This window comes from Anolis carolinensis, chromosome 2, assembly GCF_035594765.1.
Source record: "Anolis carolinensis isolate JA03-04 chromosome 2, rAnoCar3.1.pri, whole genome shotgun sequence".
Classification (NCBI taxonomy): domain Eukaryota; kingdom Metazoa; phylum Chordata; class Lepidosauria; order Squamata; family Dactyloidae; genus Anolis; species Anolis carolinensis.
Window position 1 is genome coordinate 277,254,937 of NC_085842.1, and position 20,192 is coordinate 277,275,128.

At 36.9% G+C, this 20,192-nt stretch overlaps 1 protein-coding gene across 12 annotated transcripts in view; it reads left to right on the forward strand.

The window, feature by feature from the left end:
- The window catches only part of mctp1 (multiple C2 and transmembrane domain containing 1), a 269,865-nt gene that overhangs the window by 207,754 nt on the left and 41,919 nt on the right, over nucleotides 1-20,192 (forward strand). For 7 of the 12 annotated variants that reach the window (XR_010003922.1, XR_010003923.1, XM_062974224.1 and 4 more), the window contains 3 exons: nucleotides 9,685-9,804; nucleotides 9,921-9,965; nucleotides 19,061-19,114. Coding sequence is in view for 10 of the 12 variants with exons in the window: in XM_062974224.1 (XP_062830294.1) it covers nucleotides 9,685-9,804; nucleotides 9,921-9,965; nucleotides 19,061-19,114 (219 nt within the window). In the remaining 2 variants the exon portion in view is untranslated. The remainder of the gene's footprint in view (nucleotides 1-9,684; nucleotides 9,805-9,920; nucleotides 9,966-19,060; nucleotides 19,115-20,192) is intronic. The other 5 variants (XM_062974217.1, XM_062974220.1, XM_062974219.1 and 2 more) reach the window with 2 other exon arrangements.

Consider the following 20,192-nt stretch of genomic DNA (forward strand, 5'->3'; position numbering starts at 1 on the left):
AGCTAGAACCAAGGGTAGTTCCAACCCAGTCATGTTATTGGGGCTCTGTTGCATGCTAATACATTAATTCATCACATAATTATGGAACCCTTATAGGTGGGTTGCCAGGTCAAACCAAGACCAAGAAGTATTAGGGTGACTGTGTCATTATACCAAGATGGCTCCATTTAAGGTAAAGGTTTAGTGAAAAATATGGAGAAAGAAAATACATCAGGATATTGTAGTAAAATAGTTTGAAGCCACAGCTAAAGTATAATAATAATAATAATAATAATAATAATAATAATAATAATAATAATAACAACAACAACAACAACAACAACAACAATAATAATAATAATAATAATAATAATAATAATAATAATAATTCTTATAACCCACCTCCATCTCCCCGAAGGAACTAGGGGCGGCTTACATGGGGACAGAGCCCTAAAACAATAGTTTAATATACAATTAAAACTATACAAATTACAGGATTAAAATGAGTAACAAAACAATTATTTAAAACATCTTAATGAACACACAACATATCAATTACAAAATAAAAGTGGGACTATTCAGGTTGCATGGGAAGGGCAGGCTTGTGCAGCCATGGATAGTAGAACCAGAGTGAAATAAAGTGCTGGGAACCATACAGGAGCAATTTAGGGCTGTGAGGTGAAAGTGCAAGCTGGTTTATTCAAATCACATTGAAACAACCATGTTTTCAAGTCTTTGTGGAATATGGCCAGGGTGGGAGCTACTCTGATCTAACTGGGGAGAGTTCCAGAGCTGGGAGGCCAACCACCAAGAAGGCCCTCTACCTTGTCCTCTCACCAGCTGTGTTTGTGACGATGGTGGAAGTGAGAGGAGAGCCTCCCCGGAAGAGCCTGCACTGGTTTGTAGGGAGATATACGATCACGAAGATAGGCAGGACTTGAACCGTTTAGGGCTTTGTAGGTCATGACCTGCACTTTGAACTGGGACCACAAACTTAATGGCAGCCAGTGGAGTTGATTCATGAGAAGTGTAACTAGCTCCCTGTAACTAGCTCCTGTTAACAAGCTGGTTGCCGACCTTCGCACCTATTACATTTTCTGGGCTATCTTCAAAGGCAGCCCCACGTAGAGTGCATTGCAGTGGCCCAATCTTGATGCAACCAATGCATGGACCACCATGGCTAAGCCAAACTTCTCTACTACATAAATACTGGTTGTGTTAAGACAGAACAATTTACTGTAACAAAAGGGGTTGTTCAGTCAGATTTCAAAATTATTCTTTCCCTACCAGCTAGCACAGACCTTATGAATACCAATTTGGTAATGAAATGTTGCTTGTTGCAGAGTTCAGAATAACATTTAAGTAAATACTTGTATTAATTTCCATATCCAAGCACACCTACAGTTTCATGGGAGAGAAAGCAATACTCAAAAATACTGAGAGGTCATGTCCTAGAGAGATTCATTTCAAAACAATTCATATGACTAATATGAAAGTTTTGTGTGTTCTTTGTATAGTAATTAACCAAAGAAGATACCATACAGTGGGATTTCAGATGTTTGAGGTATCTGAGCTTTAGTGCAGTGTATCTTTGGACCGAACAAATTCAGTATTGTATAGTTTTGAGAAATGCGTTTAGCATAGCTGCATAAAGAACCATCTGAATTTGTGGCAATGACATGAACACATCTTTTGAGTCAAATACTTTGTTAAAGCTCTACTTGTAAGTGGCATGTGGAATTGTTTTAGTTCTGTTTTATTATTAAATGAATATTTGAGAACATACGTTGAAATGTCAAGTAAGCTGGTGTAGAAATTTACTCTACCATCAAAACAGTAACTGTTTGAAAGGTGATATTCTTAAATTGTCATGCACTTAGAACACAAAGGAATAACTGTCTGCCTGTTAACTGCTAGAATACCAAGTGACTAAAGTTATTTGCAGCTGTTGACTGAAACAATAACTTGTTAGTTTTAATATTCTGACTTACCATTAATGCACCCTCTCACATTATTCCTCATGTGTTTAAAAGCTAGTACATTAAAAGTTTCCCTAGGTCATTCAGATGCTGTTTCTCATCTAAATAACTCAGTAAGTCAGTTCAGGGGAGCATAATAATCTTTCCATTAAGCTAAGTGATAAGGTGCTATAAAGAGAGTCTGGACATATGTAATTGGAAGCAACTTCCATTAATTTCAACTGCAATATCAAAGTACACTTTCAGACCTGGAAGACTTTGACTGAGGTATACTGTATATATTTCACCACCTGAATGAATGTATTTCTGTCTTCAAGAGAGTAGCTTTTTAATTTTATCTACACTATATATTTTTTCTTTTGAAATGAAGTGTTTAGTTCCATTAATAAGGTGGGAAACCTTTAGCTAATGATGTAGATTTTTTTCTCCATATGCCTCACAACCTCTGAGGATGCCTGCCATAGATGTGGGTGAAACGTCAAGAGAGAATACTTCTGGAACATGGCCACACAGCCCAGAAAACTCACAACAACCCTAATGTAGATTTTTGGTTATTTGATTCTCATTCAGTGGAATAAAACACTTAAGAGGGTTTTCTTCCCTCTAGATGAAATTATGAGGAGGGTTTGCATCTTTTGGATGGTATTTCCAATGTCTAGACTTTTTGTTAAACAAATGTACCAACATGTATTATACACAAATCTAACATAATTTACATAAAATGTTGTATTTTACAAGTATATGATGGCTGTGGCAAACAAAAGGTTACTAAAAATTTCCAAAACACAAATTCTCCTATAATATTTTGAGACACTTGTTTCATTTATGATGAGAAATTTGCAAATATTCAGTACATCCCTACCATAGTCCCCTCTCTAAATTTAATGTCAAGTAAGTGATGTAAAGCCAGAGGAAAAGTATAACTAGGAGTACTAAGAACCAGAAATATCATTTCGCAGACCATCAGTTGAGACTTTGGGCAAAGCCTATCTATCCTTCCCTAGCAGCACACTAGGAAGAAAGGAGGAGTAAAGGCAAAACAGTAAGATAGCAGAAAGGACGAAGGTTGAAGAAAGAAAACAGCATAAGCCAAGAGTATGTATACTCTTAGAGCCCTTCCACACAGCCATATCACCCAGAATATCAAGACATATAATCCACAATATCTGCTTTGAACTGGGTTATCTGAGGCCCCTTCCGGACAGATGTATATAATCCACATTGAACTGGATTATATGGCAGTGTGGACTCAGTTCAAAGCAAATATTGTGGATTATCTTCCTTGATATTCTGGGTTAAATGGCTGTGTGGAAAGCTCTGAGTCTATGAGAGCCTATGCTACCAACTTTATTCTCTTAGGGGAGAATGATGTGTGTGTGTGTGGTGCGGGGTATAAATAAAGACAATAAATAAATAAATGGCAGAGTTCCCCCTTCCCATTAATTACTGTAGAAATTCCCGTTAGGAATCTGTTCTGATCACCTCAGTAGTGGGAGGAAGAACTGTGGCCAATGGATGAAGAGTAGTATGGTAGTAGGAATGCCTACTAAGCAACTACTATAGTGAGAGTATTTATACAATGTCATGATAGCTTCAGATCCTATTATATGATATACAGCTAAATTATGGTCCTGGTTAACCCAATGACATATGTCTCATATTTCTAGTCTGCTAGCATTTGCTTTCAGCTTCTGATTCATTGAAACTTTCCTACTACATTTTTTCATGCAGTGTAATCCACACTGTCTGCATTGTGGGGAGAAGTGTTTGAAAGAGATTATCATCATTATGTGAATATTTACAGATTTTTCTGTTAGATACACTGTTTTCACTTCTGTCTGACTTTTACCAATATGAAAGTTATTACAGTGGCATGAATTTTTCATCAGTAATTCGTGGACTGTTAATGTGATGCTTGTATCTACAGACTTTGGGGCTTGCATTGTGAAATTGTCAGTATTTTCAAAGCAAGTCACTGTGCTTTCATCTCTAACGTCTATAAAATGATGTGAAATGTCACTACAAGATTATAAGTGGGAAATGGAAAAGGGAAAATTCAAAATTTAAATTAAAACAAGAAATTCTGCAAAACATTTCGGCTCTGAGCAAGCAGGCTTCATTGGTGCTGACAAACATGCCGGGATAAACATGCTTTGATTGGATAATAACATTTCTGCAGTTCTTCATGTGGCACTTATCCAGTTAGAGTGTAGATTCAAATAAGGATTGGATGGGAGAAGTACATTGAATGAATCATCTAATTAGAAATGGTACTAAATCTTTGCATTTAACCCTGAGATAAACTCAGCTGCAAAACACAAAGTAGAAGAAAATAAGGTTAATTCAACTGTGAAAGTTTTGTGCATAGTGGCAAATAAATGCAGATTTTACTGCATTATCATGTAGGATTTAGTGAATCAGCATTGATATCAAATATCACACAGAGGATTTCTGTTGTGGTGGGTGGGTTCTGACTGCCATAACATAAGAACAAGAAGAAGATGCTTTTGGCATCGAATGTTGCTTAAGAAAACCCAAGCAAATCAAACCCGGGAACTGAGGTTGGGGTCTTCGTGTGATTTGCTTCTTTTGATGTAACCAATTAAGAATTTATAATTTAGATGGGACAGAAAAAATATTGCCAGGACAGTTGTGTATTCTTGAATCATTCACAAACTAGATAATTATGTTCATAGAAAATTCTAAAATCTTCACCAGGAAATCTCCGCTTGCTTTAAAAAAAATCTCCGTTCTTGTGATACTTTCATTGGTTGGTCAGGGGTGACTGAGTAGATATGGCTCACTCAGCAGAGTTTCATGGAAATCTTGGAACCAGTTATAATGTGTCACTAATTTAAGTAGACATTTTTGCCCCAAAGGAGTTGTATCCATTCAACCCTACAGGCCTATGCACAAAACAGGCGGTCAATGTTTATTTATTTATTTCATTTATATACCGCTTTTCTCACCCCTGGGGGGACTCAAAGCAGTTCACATCAAATAAAAAGCAAAAATTCAATGCCTCACATATGATAAAAACAGTATTATCTACTACAGGAAAGGAGATTCCACCTGAACTTCAGGAAGAACTTCCTCACTGTGAGAGCTGTTCGGCAGTGGAACTCTCTTCCCCGGACTGTGGTGGAGGCTCCTTCTTTGGAGGCTTTTGAGCAGAGGCTGGATGGACATCTGTCAGGAGTGCTTTGAATGCGATTTCCTGCTTCTTGGCAGGGGTTGGACTGGATGGCCCACGAGGTCTCTTCCAACTCTATGATTCTATTATTCTAGATTCAAAATAAGAATATGTACTGCATGATATAACAGAACATGCACCCGTATGTGACTCATTTACAATATTCATGAACTTAGTTGCATAGAAGATGGAATTTTAACAGGTCCAGTTCATATAACCAGCTCCAGCTACTATAATTCTTCTTTGTATGCAAGTACCTAGTGTGTAGGAGCCTTCTCTATAGTATCTAGACATCATACCTAGGCTAGCTTCCCAACTAAGCTCCGGTGGGAAGGTAACAGTGCTCCATGCAGTCATTCCGGCCACATGACCTTGGAGATGTTTACAGAAAATGCCACCTCTTCAGCTTAGAAATGAAGATGGGCACCACTCCCCAGAGTCAAACACGACTAGACTTAGTGTCAAGGGGAAACCTTTACCTTTACCTTACTTAATATGTAGGAGCCTTGTTCTCTATAGTATCTAGACATCATACCTAGGCTAGTTATGATATTTGATCAATTCAGAACATATAGTGAATATATAGTTCATAATTATCCATTTGCTAGGGCTAGGGGCACAGGATCCTTGAAAAAATTGGGAAACTATTAATAAAACACACTACTTTTTCCTGAGAGAACATTTCTCCAGGAATACTTCAGTGTGATCTATGTTCAAGACACTGACCATACAGTCACAGTGAACAACCTAGAGATTCCTAGAGAGAGACCATATTAATCTAGACCATGAACAATCAAATACACTAAAATCAAACCTGCAACTATTGTACCAAGAACTAAAGTTGTTTCTACATAAAGTGTTTAGTCACTTTATATACAGAACTTCTTCTTACCTGATATGATGAGACAGCTCAAAATATTGTTCATTAATGGAAAAGAAAAAGTACTAATTGAACACATATTGTCACTCATCTAGGTGGGTTTCTTTCTTTGAGTAGTAAGAATTTTTTAAAAAGAATTCTAGATGGGTTTCTTTTAAAAATACACTTTAATTCCAACAAACAAAAATAAATATTCCAACTTGAAGTATGTTTTGTACACCATGGATAACGTTAGGTGTTTTGCTGAATAATCTCTCAGTGCGTTTTTAACTGTTTGGATTCTGCAAATGGCCAGATCATGTCTTAAAATACTGACAAGTAAGAAAGGAAGAGAGCCAGTGTGGCATAGAGGTTTAAGGTGTTGGGCACGGACTCTGGAGACCAGGCTCAAATTTCCACTTAGCTGTGGAAGCCCATTGACCTTAGGCAAGTCTCATGCTCTCAGCTTCAGAGGAAGGTAAGCGCAAACCTCCTCTGAAAAAAATCTTGCCAAGAAAACCTCATGATAGGTTCACCTTCAGTTTGCCATAAATACCACAAGAAAATACACTGTGTTAAATTCTGTAGGGGAAAACAGCAAAAAATAGTAAACCGAAACCTCTGAGAAGGGTGAGTAGGCATGGGAAACATGTGGCCCTATAGTTACTTTATCGTTGAACTCCATCCTGCATTTTCCATGACCGCCGGCCATGTTTGCTAAGGCTCATGTGAGTTTTAGCCTAGCAGCTTCTGGAAGTCCACAAAGCCTCAATCTTGAAATGTAAACCACATTCTTTCAATAGCTCTGTAAGGTTTTGCTCATTTGTTGAGTCCAATGATCCTTTTGAAATCCTAGGAAAATGGTTTTTTATACTTAGGGCAATTATCAGGGAGACAAATTTGATAAATCGAGTAATTATCTCAGGGAAAGACGAGCTTTAAAGTAAAGCTCACTCCAAAACATGAGAATTCACATTTATGTAACACTGTGGATTCAGAGTTCATTGTGGCAGTGCCTTTAAAAAAAAGATGTAATGTTAAAATGTTCCTGTGTAGTTTTGCACTTTCCAAAACTTTTATTACACCTTAATTAAAATTTAACAGAGCTGGCAAATGGCAGATAAACTTTCTGTCTGGGCTTGATTTAACCACCTGCTGATTATTCTATTTCAGATTTAAATGGAAAAGCAGGTTTGTCTGTTTCACTGAATGTTCAGATGCTTCTGAAACATAACTTCTCTTTTGGCAATTTTCTCCTCTCTCGTCCATGGTTAAGATGCGTGAATGCAGCTGAAGCAACCATGCCATTTCTCCTTATTTTGTTACACTGTGCTGTATTGGTCATTGCACAGCAGGAAATGAACCTGCCATACAATTGCAGTAAAGTGGAACATCACCCAAGAGGGACATATTCTCCCTTCTGTAACCTGTTCACATTGAGGTCACTATGGTTTCGTTTGCCCTTAGCAATGTTGATACATAACCAGAACTGACTGACTTCAAGGTGATGTTATGTCATCATTAAATTTACTACTGTAGCCACTGAAACAGCACTAGGGAAAGAACACCCTTTAACCAGCTTACAGTAATCAAGGGGTTTGGGTTACTGGGATAATCAGTTTCTGGATACTGAATCCCTTAGATTGAAAATGAAATGATTAATGAAGAATATTTGGCACAATACAGTTCAAAGGCATGCTAAAGTTTTTTAAATTGTAAAAAAAAACCCTATCAGAATAAGTAGTTAAATCCTGGAACAGTCTGCTAAACTGGCACTCGTTGGGAAAAGGTTCAAAACGGGTAACTCAGTACATTATTAAACAATTATTTTCTAGAATATTTTATTTTAATTAAATGAGAAATGAGAGTGAGGAATTCAGTGAATTCCAGATAAGGTCCTTTGAAGCTGTTTGTGTACCATATCTTGAGTTCAGACTTAGGCATCTACACTGCAGAATTAATGCAGTCTGACACCACTTTAACTGCCATGATTCAGTGCTATGGAATCATGAGAATTGTAGTTTGGGGTGGTACCAGTATTGTTTGGCAGAGAAGGCTACAGACTTTGTAAAGCTGTATTTATATAGGATATAGTAGTAACATTCCTTTTTACTTTAAAACACTACTAAGACTTATGCTTAGTGTCATGAATAAGGTTGACTCTCCACATTTGCAGGTTTTCACTTTTATGGATATGATTGTATACAAATCTGATTAATATGTTCTCATGAGGAATCTTGATCCCCCAATGTGAGTCTGTGTTCCACTTTCACCCAAATAGGCTTGTGCTGGAGGTATTCCTAGATATTCCTAGGGAGAACACTTCTCTAGGCATTTGTAGGCCCTCTAGATGGGTTTTATGTTCGCTTTCTGGTAGAAGCTGACTAAAGAACATTTTGATTTGCAGTTTTCTCTCTTTTTAGAAGGTCCTGGGCCCCTAAACCCAGTAAATGTGGAGAGCTAACTTTATTGTGAAAATGATGTGTTCATGAGAAGGGAGTCATCATCTTCTTGCTTGCATGCAGAAGGTTTTGATCAAGAGAAGATTTTTGAAGGATGTTTTCATATGAACATAAGACAGTTAGCAGAACACAATATTGATACTGTTTTAAACTATAGTGCTGGTGTGCTGTACTTGAAAGGTTGCCTAAATCTTTATCACTAATTTTGAGCTTTAATTGACCAATTTATTGCTTAAATCTACATATGTATACATCGGAATTTAGTTCTGCAATAAAAGCCTTGTTTGTTGTTAAATTACAGCAATACTCATGCAAAACCATGCATGGGAAGCTGTATTGTAAAAAAAAAACCCTCCCATTTTATGTGTGAGCAGAAAAAGTTTTGCCATAATTTACATAGTGCCACCCCCTGCTGCTTTTTAAAATCGTCTGTTCCGTTGGAACCATCAAAAGATTTTAAATCAATTTAATTTAATGTAACAACCCTAATTACAGTGGAGGTTTTTTTAAAAAAAAATACTTTCAAATATTCAGTCCTCTTCAGTAATGAAATGCTTTCTTACATCATCTCAAATGAGGAAATAAATGTTTTTCCCATATAAATTTGTGTAAATAGTATTCTGGATGTATAGCTTGTTGCTAATAAACCACACTTTCCTGTCCTTTTTCATCTAGTCTCAGAAATGTAAAAGATGATATCAGTTTGTCCTGTTGATATTCAGGCCTGTATTCTTTAAAATAAACTTCCTAATAAGATTGTAGTTTTCTCCATTCCTGTTTGTTATCCTGTGAATACTTGGAGGATCAGCTGTGACAACCTATTTCTGTTCTTGCTGTCAGGGTGGTCTTAAGTGAGTGCTTGAAGCTTTGAAATATTTCTTTGTCTCAATGGTTGATGGGTCTGCACTATGACAGACATAGTGTCTATGTTTCAACCTTTTAAATATGGACTTAAGGACAATTTTTTAAAATATTATACCCTGCATAGTATTAGACTGCTTCTTGAATAATTTTGTATGGAGTGAATATAGTAGAAAAATAGGTACTGGATTTTTGTCTGGGGTAAAGTGTTTGCAGAAAAGCCTTGTATTTAGCAGAATTTTAATCATTTGTGTGTGAGAGAGATGAATAATTTCTGTTGGTAACTTATGTGGGTCTGTGTTTTCCATATAATAAAGATAAAGCATGTCTATATTTCTGTTTGATTTTTAGCTCTTCCTTTTTGTGACTTGGAATTTTGAGCTCTACATGATTCCTCTGACCTTATTGCTACTGCTGGCATGGAATTACTTCCTGATCGTATCAGGGAAAGATAACAGGCAACATGATACAGTAAGTCTCTTTAAAAAGTGTATGGGTGTTGGGGAACATTTACGGATATTGTCTTTACAGAGATGAAACTTCAAATAATGAATGTAAGCCTGTTTCCATACTGCTTCTCCCTGCAGAAGACCTCTTGGGTTCAAACAGCTTTCCTGCTTCTCCTTGCTGAAGTAAGTGAATGTTCAGTCAGGAATATCCATCAGGAGTATCTCATGGCTTTGAATACTTTGTCAAGAAGGGACCTGGAAGAAGAATAACCATTTTCAAAATCCCAAAGAGATGTGAAAAACACTTTTCTGCTGAGTTTACCATGATAAACTTTGGAGCAGCAATGAAAAAACATCTTTCTTATGAAAAAAAACAGCCTTATTTGTATATGAACAGGAAGAACTTGAGGCAAAATCTGTTGGCCCAGCAGCATGAGTTCACAGAAACAATATTTGAGTCGACACTATTAAAAATATGATGTTCTAGAAATAGAAAGGAGGAACTGTAAGTCATGAAAATATCTTACAAATTTTTAAGTACATGAAATATCAAATAAATACAAAAATCTTTATGCATTACAGTTACCTCTCCACATGGCAGGCATGGGCAAACTTTGGCCCTCCAGGTGTTTTGGACTTCAACTCCTACAATTTCTAACAGCCGGTAGGAAAAAGTGGGAAAACTGCAAATAAAATAACCCACTTTTTTTTAACCTGAAAGAATACTTTTCTAGGAACTTTTAGGGACTCCAACGCAATTCTGTGGGCAAACTCTAGTGGAAGTTGACCAACGAGTCATGCTAGAAGATCTGGAGATTCCTAGACAGAACACAGTAATGAAATCCGGGAATAATCAGTTCTGGAAAAGGAAAACCTGCAAATGTGGAGGCTCCACTATACATTTTTAATAGATGTATAATACAAAAGGACATAGATTTAATTATATAGTAATGAACAGTGTGATAACTGAACATTGATGTCTATGGCAGAAAGTCTTCAGCCCAAATTGTTGAGTGTCCATGACTTTATGTACAGATTATCCTTCCATTGAGGAGGTGCAGCTTCCTCACATACATAGAATTGAGAAACAAGACTTCACACTACAATTATAGTGCTACATTTGACTTTAACTGACAGCAATATTCCATGGAATTCTTAGAAATGAAGATCAGGAAGTAGGATTAAAAATTGCTATCCAGACAGTTCTGCTGCCTCTCAAAACTACAAACTCCAGGATTCCTAGTGCTGGAAACGGTTTCCAGATATAAAGTTAAACTTTACACTAGGGTTAAGATAGTTCAGATTAACTGCCTTAGTATCCAGAGAGCCAGTGTGGTGTCGTGGTTTGAGTGTTGGACTACAACTCTGAAGATAGGGTTTGAATTCCTACTCATCACATTAATTGTGGCATCTAATGGTTCTTCGGTTACCTTGAATACTATCGATAAAATAGTTCTAACTCAAATTTATAATGACTGCTCAATTGAATTCATTTTAATTATAATGCTCTCTGGATCATCCTCTTGAAAATCGGATGCTCTGATACATTTGAGAACATGCTGCAGTTCCTGCACAATGACATGACAGCAACAGTCTTGGACTATAATGACTCCTAAAGTAACCCATTTAAAATTGGATCAGGTGTCAAGCAGGAATGCATTATTTCCTTAATCTTATTTTCTCTCTTCATTGCTATGATTCTATACATTGTTGACATGGAGTTTCCCATCAGTCTGGAAATCCTATTTTGGGCAGGTAGCAAGCTCTTTAACCTCAGCAGGCTGAAAGCTAAAAATAAGGTAACAACAACTTCTGTTATAGAACTTCAGTATGCTGATGATAACATATTCTGCGCTCATTCAGAGGAAAACCTACAAGCCACTTTAAATACCTTTGCAGAAGCACATGAAAAGCTTGGCCTTTCACTTAATATCGGGAAAAAACAAATACTCTAACAGCAGCCACAGAAAAACCTCTCTGCAATGCCAACAATACCCCTTAATGGTGTAATGCTAGAAAATATTGACCATTTCCACAACCTTGGCAGACAACCTGTTCACAAAAATTGGCATTGATACCAAAATACAACACTATCTCAGCTCTGAGAGTGCAGAAATGTTTGAATGAGGAAGAAAGTGTTTTTGAGGATACCAAGATGCTCGTAGAAATTCCAAGATGCTTGTTTGTAAATCTGTATTGTCCTTCAAACTCTATTTTACACCTGCAAAATATGAACCATCTACAATGTCACTCAACTTCTGGAAAGATTCCATCAGCATCGCCTTCAAGAAATCCTGCAAATCTCTTGGGAAGACAGGTGTGCAAAAATCAGTTTTCTGGAAGAAGGCCACCAGCATTGAAACGACGACTCTCCACCATCAACTTGGCTGGACTGGCCATGTTGTCCAAATGCCTGATCACTGTCTCCCAAAGCAGTTATTTTATTCTCAACTTAAAAATGGAAAAGAGAATGTCAGTTGACAACAAAAGAGATTTAAAGATGGATTTAAAGCTAACCTTTTAAAATGTGGTATAAACACCAAGAACTGGGAAGCCCTAGCACTCAAGCGTTGTCACTGAAGGTCAGCTGTTACATGGATTTTGAAGAGGCACAAATAGAAGACAAAAAGGAGAGGAAACCATATCAAGCAAACTCTTGTCATCACCACCCTCCATCTAGAAATCTATGTTCTCATCGTGAAAGACCATGTGGATCCAGAATAGGTTTTCATAGTAACGTAGGGACCCACCACCAAGACTACCTTTGGAAGACAGTCATACTTGACCCATGATGATGAATTTTATTCACCCTGCCATAACATTTCCAAACAATATTACAAACACGGTATATTGCTAATGTCATTTGTTCATAAACAGTAGCTAAGAGAGAATCATTTTGTGTTTCAAGGGCTTTTGCATGGCATAGGTATGGCATTGTGCTAAAAGTCACATACTAAATAAGGTGTGAGTCAGGTAGCTACATCACATTGTTTAAACAACCTGGTCCTGCATGTGTTCCATGCACAGCTGTGTGCATTTAACGTGAGGCTGGTTATGAGCAATACTGGATTACTACCATTCTGTAAAAGATGGATATTGTGTCTCAGTTACGCCATTTAAAGAAATTTTTTTCCACCACAGTTCTTTGTGAGTGAAGCAGATGCCTTGTTGTGGAAATGACCACATAGACAGAGATATTCGGTTTATTGACTGGGGAGAATCTTCAGCTTGACCTAAAGTGCTTTCAAGTGACCTGAGTGGTTTTATACATCCTCTCCAGTCCATACACATTCAATAATTTTATGTTATAATTACATATAAGCACAATAAATCAGCTGACACGCAAACACATATTGTGGTAAGATTGTACAGAGACAAGAAGGAGGAAATGTAAATCAATTCCAGATTCTGTACAAATTCCTTGGTATCCCTAGAGTAGGAGCATTGGCTTTGGATTTAGTTCTGTCCCTGTAATTGTAGAAAAAATGATTTCTTGGCACAGTTTCTTATTAATTATAATCAAAATACAAATACATGCAAATCTCTTAAAGAAAACATTAGCTATAGGTATGTTTCATCAAAGCGTGTTCATTGTAGGTATGATCTAGGCATAGCACAGCAAGTATTAAGCCCTATGATTCTTTGAAGTTACTATGTTACTGTAATTCTATCTAATAGGTATCTAACTTGGGGAAAAGCCCTACAACTTTATACCATAATAAAAGTGGTGTCATACAGAGAAACCATGCAGGTTTGTGTAGAGATGCATGATAGTCTGGAGTACTCAATCTGGAGGTGACACTTATCTGTAGTGGAGTTTATTTAGAGAGTTTCTGTGAGTCCCAGTGGATAAAGTTGCATGCATTAGCATATTTCCATGTCTATAAATTTGCTTCTTCACATGCAACGGCTAATTTGAATTTCAGTCATGCACACAATTTACATATTTAAGAGTATCATTGATCTAATGATACTCAACTAAGATGTCAACTGCCTTCCATTATAATTGGAATGACATGGGCTCTAGAATTTAAGGTTCAAATGTCTCCCTAGTTTCCTTTCTGTGGTATGTGGCTCAGCATTGTTGCTTCAGCCATCTGGAGCTATTTTGTTGTGTTGGCAGCTTTTCTGCTCTCTTTCTGTCATGCTGTGGTTTAGTTTGAATAGGGTTAGTAGGTTGACTTTCCAGTCTTTTCCCCCCTAAATGGGTAGGGTTGGACACAGAGCTCTCCAAACAGAAGATCTTTGCATGAAACAGAGAGAAGGCTCATCAGGGAACAAGGAAAGCACTGGCAATGAGTGCCAGATAGACAGCCTGATTGTACTACACAGCAAAAATGACAAATCCCTGTAGGCAGGCAGAGGAGAGAGAAGTCTGGGAAGAAGTAGGTAGAAATTTTAATTGTAGGGCATATAGGCAGGGGGGAATTTAGCCTTGTGTAAAGATTATAACTCTAGGAGAGTAACTTGTAGTTCATCAAAGGACAAGCCATTCTTGTCCTTGCATTCCCACTTGGCTAAATGACTGCTGGAGCCAGTAGTTCCCTGTAGCTAACAGTAAATAAACTGGATAAAATTCCAATACCTTCCAAATAAATAAGTACATTGACCCCAGTCAAGCTGCTAATTACAGCTAGAGTAAATCAGCCGAATCAATGGGATTTACACAAATGTAGATTCGCTATTCAGTGGTTGAGTAATGTACCTATTTTGTTTAAGACTAGTAATTGGATTAAGGCCATGATTTAAATGTCAAAAATATATTAAAATCCATGTACAATTGTGATAATTCCACAATAATGTGTGGATGGAAATTTATCTCCATAGACATCTACATAGTTTATCTTTGCTTGTATTATTTGCTGCATTTGGTATATTTTGCTGCTTCTAATTTGGAAGGTGCAAATTATGCACAACCAAACATTCTCATGCCATTAATTGTGGTTCACTTTTAAAAAATATATTCTTTGAAAAATGCAAATGCTCTTGAGCTAGTTGTACAATGTACAACCAAACAGTAAGGATAGTGAAGTAATTAATGTGCAGAGTATGAGGCCCTTTTACGTGTGCTCTTAAGTGTCATTTGTATTAGTAGAATAATCATGGATCAGCACCAGGAATCAGATTTTTTCAATATCTTCCAATGTTATGTGGCATATATACCTGTGACAAGTGACATTACAGAAGGTCATGTCACTTTTAACTGCTTGCTTTCAAGCGTTCTGATTTCCCTTGTGCTTTTCCTTGGTTTGATTAATACTTCTTGATTTCATGCTAGGTTATGGACAGTAAAATACAAAGAACAATTTTAAAGCAAATTTAAATAGTTTTCTTCTTTAAACTTTCAGTAAAATACTTTTCCCCCTAGAAACAGATTTTATGCCATCCAGTACTTCCAAAATGCTAAGGATGGCTAGCTGTGCTTGTAAAATAAATCCAAAAAAAGTAAATTACCAAAGACTAAAATGTATTGTTCAAATGTCAGTGTTGAGGCCACCCACTGACATGTGACTATCTTACTTACATATGAATAGAAGCACAGAATTGAAGAAATCTTGTGTCTTATGTCCAAAAATAGTTTTTAGTTAACTGTGTACTAAAATAATGTTTCCTAAACTAGATGTTCCAGTTGACTCCCTGAGTCCTGATGAAAATTCAAAAACAGGTTTCTTATAGCAAGAATCCTATTATCTGTCAAACCAAGACTTTTCTCAAAAAACAACTCATGCTGCTATTTAGGAATAAAGCTAACATAGAGAGATTATCTTTACCTTTTCATTTTAGCTTTTGTTAAAAGTGGGATAAAAATATTGAATGATGTTGGTCTGCCTACTCCAACAATTATTTTCAAAGTGCAAGAACACCAGATGAACATTCAAAGCAAGCATGCTTTTCACTTGTAATGACTGGTTTGGGAATGGAATATGTTTAGAGATACAAAGACAGAAAAATATTTTTTATCAACTGCCTCCTTATTTTCAGTGTTTTGTGTAGAAAACTGTCTTTTTCACATCAGAAAGCAATGTTTTCTGCACAAAAATATTTATTTTGAGTTCTTCACAAAACGTTCCAAAATGCACAAAAATCATCAAAAAACAAACAAAACTATTTCACAGCAGTTGGCAATCTTTCCAGCAGAATGTCTTTTTATTTCACGGTACACAATCTCACCATGAACTAAAAAACAACAAATATGGCCTGTGTAATGGATTTTGGCTACCTTACAAGGTTGGTGGGTGGCCCACCTTTCAGGACTGGTGTGTGGCCATTTTGCGGGCCTTGCTTACAGAAGCTCAGCAGAGGAAAGGGGAGGAGCAGTCAAGCAGCCACTATAATAAGTGCAGTCTGATTGGCTGAATGGAAATGAGAAGTTGCTTAGCAACTCGAGATGGGCGGAGCCAAAGTGACAGTTGGAGCCAGGGAATTCTTTTTCAGTTGAAGTTTAGTATTCAGGCAGTTAGCAGTTGGTTTTGGAAAATCATTCTGTTAGGAGTTGGTTTTTGGAATTAAGTTAGTTGGGAACTATGTTTTGAAAAGGAAGCCTCTTTGAGGAAATAGAGTCTTCAGGAAGGGAAGGGCTAAGAGCTATACTGTGAAATCTAGAGAGTTGCTGTTTAAATCTGAGGAAAAATGGATTTAAAAGTAAATTGTCCTGATTGTGTTTCCTTGGTGAAGGAACATATTTACAAAGAAATCAAGTTATACGAGCATCCTTTGAAGAGAAAAGCATAAGCCTTTAATGAAACCGTTAAGCATCTTTACTGTTCAATGTTAATGAAACCATCACACATGTTTACTGTTCAAACTACAAATAAACAACCATTTCTTGTTTCTCCTCACATAAAGTGTCATGTGTGTCTCTCTCAATATCCCAACCTAGAAGAGGCTCCTGAATAAAGCATTGGTGGCACCATTGATCGAGGTAGCAACTTCAAATCCTCTACATATTTGGTGGCAACAGAAATAGAAACCTCTGCAATTCTGGCAATTTGAAAAATCCTCTGTTACATGCTTTTGAATCCCCCCCCCCCCCCAATTCTCCATAGCATCTCTATCATAGTTAATGTTAATTCCACTTACTGACTTCAAGAACAAGATAAACAGTAATTAAATGGAAACGGGAGCTTCCAAATTCTACCTAGCTCCCTGGGAGAAACAGCATGGAGATGAAAGTGAGCTCCGGCACTTAGAGAGTGCTGTAACCCATTCTTGTCAGAATAAGATGCAACATGCTGAACAAAATTATGATAGCTGTTGTTTTATATGTATATGTTCATGTTGTAAGCCGCCCTGAGTCCCCTGAGGGGTGAGAAGGGGGGTAGAAATGATGTAATAAATAAATAAATAAACAAACAAACAAATAAATTTTGTTGACTGGACTTTAAAATGTTAGAAGTAATAGATGGGCTGTTTGTATCTTTTTTGATCAATAAGCCTCTCATTCTATGCTTATTCTCTATGTATATGTGTGTGTCCTTTGTTCATTTAGGAAAAAGACAGTGGCTTTCCAGAAACACACATCTGGTGCCAAATACAGAAACTTTGATGAAAAATAAAAGATTAATTGTCTCATTATTGCACAAAAGACAAGAATTATCGCATTGGTTGTTGAATTCTCAGGGGGGTATCTCAGTGCATTGTGAAATTATGTGAGATTTGGATCAAATGCAAATTGTGTCCTGATAGGTGAGGATCATAACCTGCCAAGAGTACAGAAAAATCTGCTATGTTTCAAATTAATATCGTCTCTTCTCCATGGAGTAGTTGATTTTGTATACCTAAACCAATGACCTAGACTATTTTTTGGTTTTTGTTCTTTTAACATATACAATCATGCTAGTGCATACAACAAGGATGGGGAACCTTGCCAATCCTGCTTCCATCATTCCCAGTCATTATGACCTTTTGGGTGGTCAGGATTCATAGGCCTTGCTGTGTTGACTTTACTTGTTCTCTGAAATGCTGGCTGATATGTGTGGAGATTGTTTCTGAAAAGTACCAAATTCACCTGAACAAATTTTACAGGAGTCCAGAAAAAAACATGCTGAAGATATGCATTCTTTTGCTATAAAATAAAAATTTCTAAGCTCTGTACTGAAGGTTTTTTTTTTTCCGTGTCAGGAGTGACTTGAGAAACTGGTGTGAAAAAATTGGCCATCTGCAAGGATGTTGTCCAGGGGACACCTAGATGTGTGATATTTTACAATCCTTATGGGAGGCTTCTCTCATGTCCCTGCATAGGGAGCTGGAGCTGACAGAGGGAGCTCACCCGCTCTCCCCAGATTTGAACAACTGACCTGTTGGTCAGCCGTCCTACTGGCACAAGGGTTTAACTAATTGTACCACTGGGGGCTGCCAAAGTGATTTGACACATTTTAATAGTTTTGATCTATATATAATATTTTACTCCTAGCAAACAATATGCTACCAAGTGTAACTTACACACACACACACACACACACACACACACACACACACACACACATATATATATATATATATATATAGAGAGAGAGAGAGAGAGAGAGGATATAAACTCCACATATATATCCTGCAGTCCAGTTATATATATTTAAACACCATAGATCTCCCTCATTGTAAATCCATTCTCAACATAAGAGAGAACTTCCATATTACAGCATTCTTTTTTGTGACACTGTTTATTCTTTGAAATGTTTGCTGATATATATCAAGCAACCCAGTTATTATATATATAAATGCTTGTTTCTATCCTCCCTTCCCTTTTTGAGGAAGTTCTCTAACAACTGTAAAGTAGTCAGTGGGATAGTTTACATATTTTCATCACTGAAAAGAAACAAATACTTCAATATGGTAAAAGTAGGACAATGTCATCTTTACTTCTAATCAGGAAGCCACTTCATATTGCTGCCTCAGAATGTTGTAGAAAAAATGTTTTTCTGTTCCAGTGACTTATATGAATGTGTGTATATAGACAAACACTTCTCCCTCAATCTTGGATTCATTTGTGAATGGCCAACTAGTGAGGTTGTGGTTTCGTCAATAAGACTTTTTGTCTCATGGATTATTATTTTTAACTACCTTGCTGATCTCATTCATAATTGGTACAGAATACTATGAAGAAAGGAGATTACCAAATTTTATTTCTTGGATTTGAAGCTTGAGGTCAAAAACATAGATTACAGATTTCTCTTTTGTGTTTGAAAAAGTGCTAAACTTACAGAAAGCTTAAATGATTTGGCAGAACAAAATGCTTCTTTGTTGACTCATGACAACTGCTGTGGGCTTTTTTTCTGCAGGTAGTGGAGGACATGCTAGAGGACGAGGAAGAAGAGGATGACAGAGATGACAAGGTAATTATCTTTCCTAGCATTTGGGTACCTGGGGATGGAAGAATTTAGACATGACACTGTTCTTGCAGACAGTTAAAAAGGAGCTGAAGTGTTTTTAGTCCAGAAAATTGAACAGAGCTGTTTATCATCCTAATAATGCCAGTGTGTGTTGTAAGAAGCGATAGAGTACTATAAATCCTTTACCTTTTTTTTTGTCCAGAGCTGGGTCATTTTTTTCTTCCTTCTTCAGAACAAAAATAATTCAGCTTGTCTGGAACTTGATAGCTGTTGTGAAGATAAGTGTAGTGACAACTGCTTTTGAAGGACAAAAATTTGTCCTGTCTTGAGTATTACAAATAGGGCTGCAGTTACTTGTGGGAGCAATGTTGTAAAAATAGAAACACCATAGTGTTTGAAGGTGGTCTATTGCCATCTATAATTTTCTGGGAATTACTTGGCAGAAGAATGTTTGATGTGTGGTGTACTCTGTATGATATTTAAATAATCACAATTCTTAAAGGCCACTTACAGATGGATTTGGGATTGGTATTGTGTGGCCCAGCATCAACCGAAAAGGTCTACGGTCGCTCTTTCAGCTCTTGCTAGTGTTGCTCAGTTCCTAGGTTGCTGGTCAGGTTGAGGACCGCCACCACAGTAAATAACAGCTAGTTTATACAGTATATTGAAGTAAGCAATAGGACTGCAAGGCTGTCCCTAGAGGAGAGGGAAAAGGCACAGAGAGGAAATTAGAATGACCTTGGAAGAGAGAAGCAATGGCATGAGCTGGCAAAGCTGGTTCTGGAAATAAAAGTGCAGCAAGATAAATGCTTTATGAAAAAGTTCAAAACGAGAGAATTCAGGCTGTGAGCTATTCAGATTTTTTAAAGCACTTCATATTAAATATAGAAAACGTTGACCTTCATAAATGTTCTTGTACTCTTGTTGTAATAAAGCATTGGCTTTTTTTTGAAGGCAGGAGGGAAAATACATCTTAATTTATGCCCATGACCTTTATTGCTAGTAGAGATGTACAATTCTAGACCATTGTAAGAATTTGTAGGCAGACAACCAGCAAACGTTTGAATTGCCAGCAAAATTG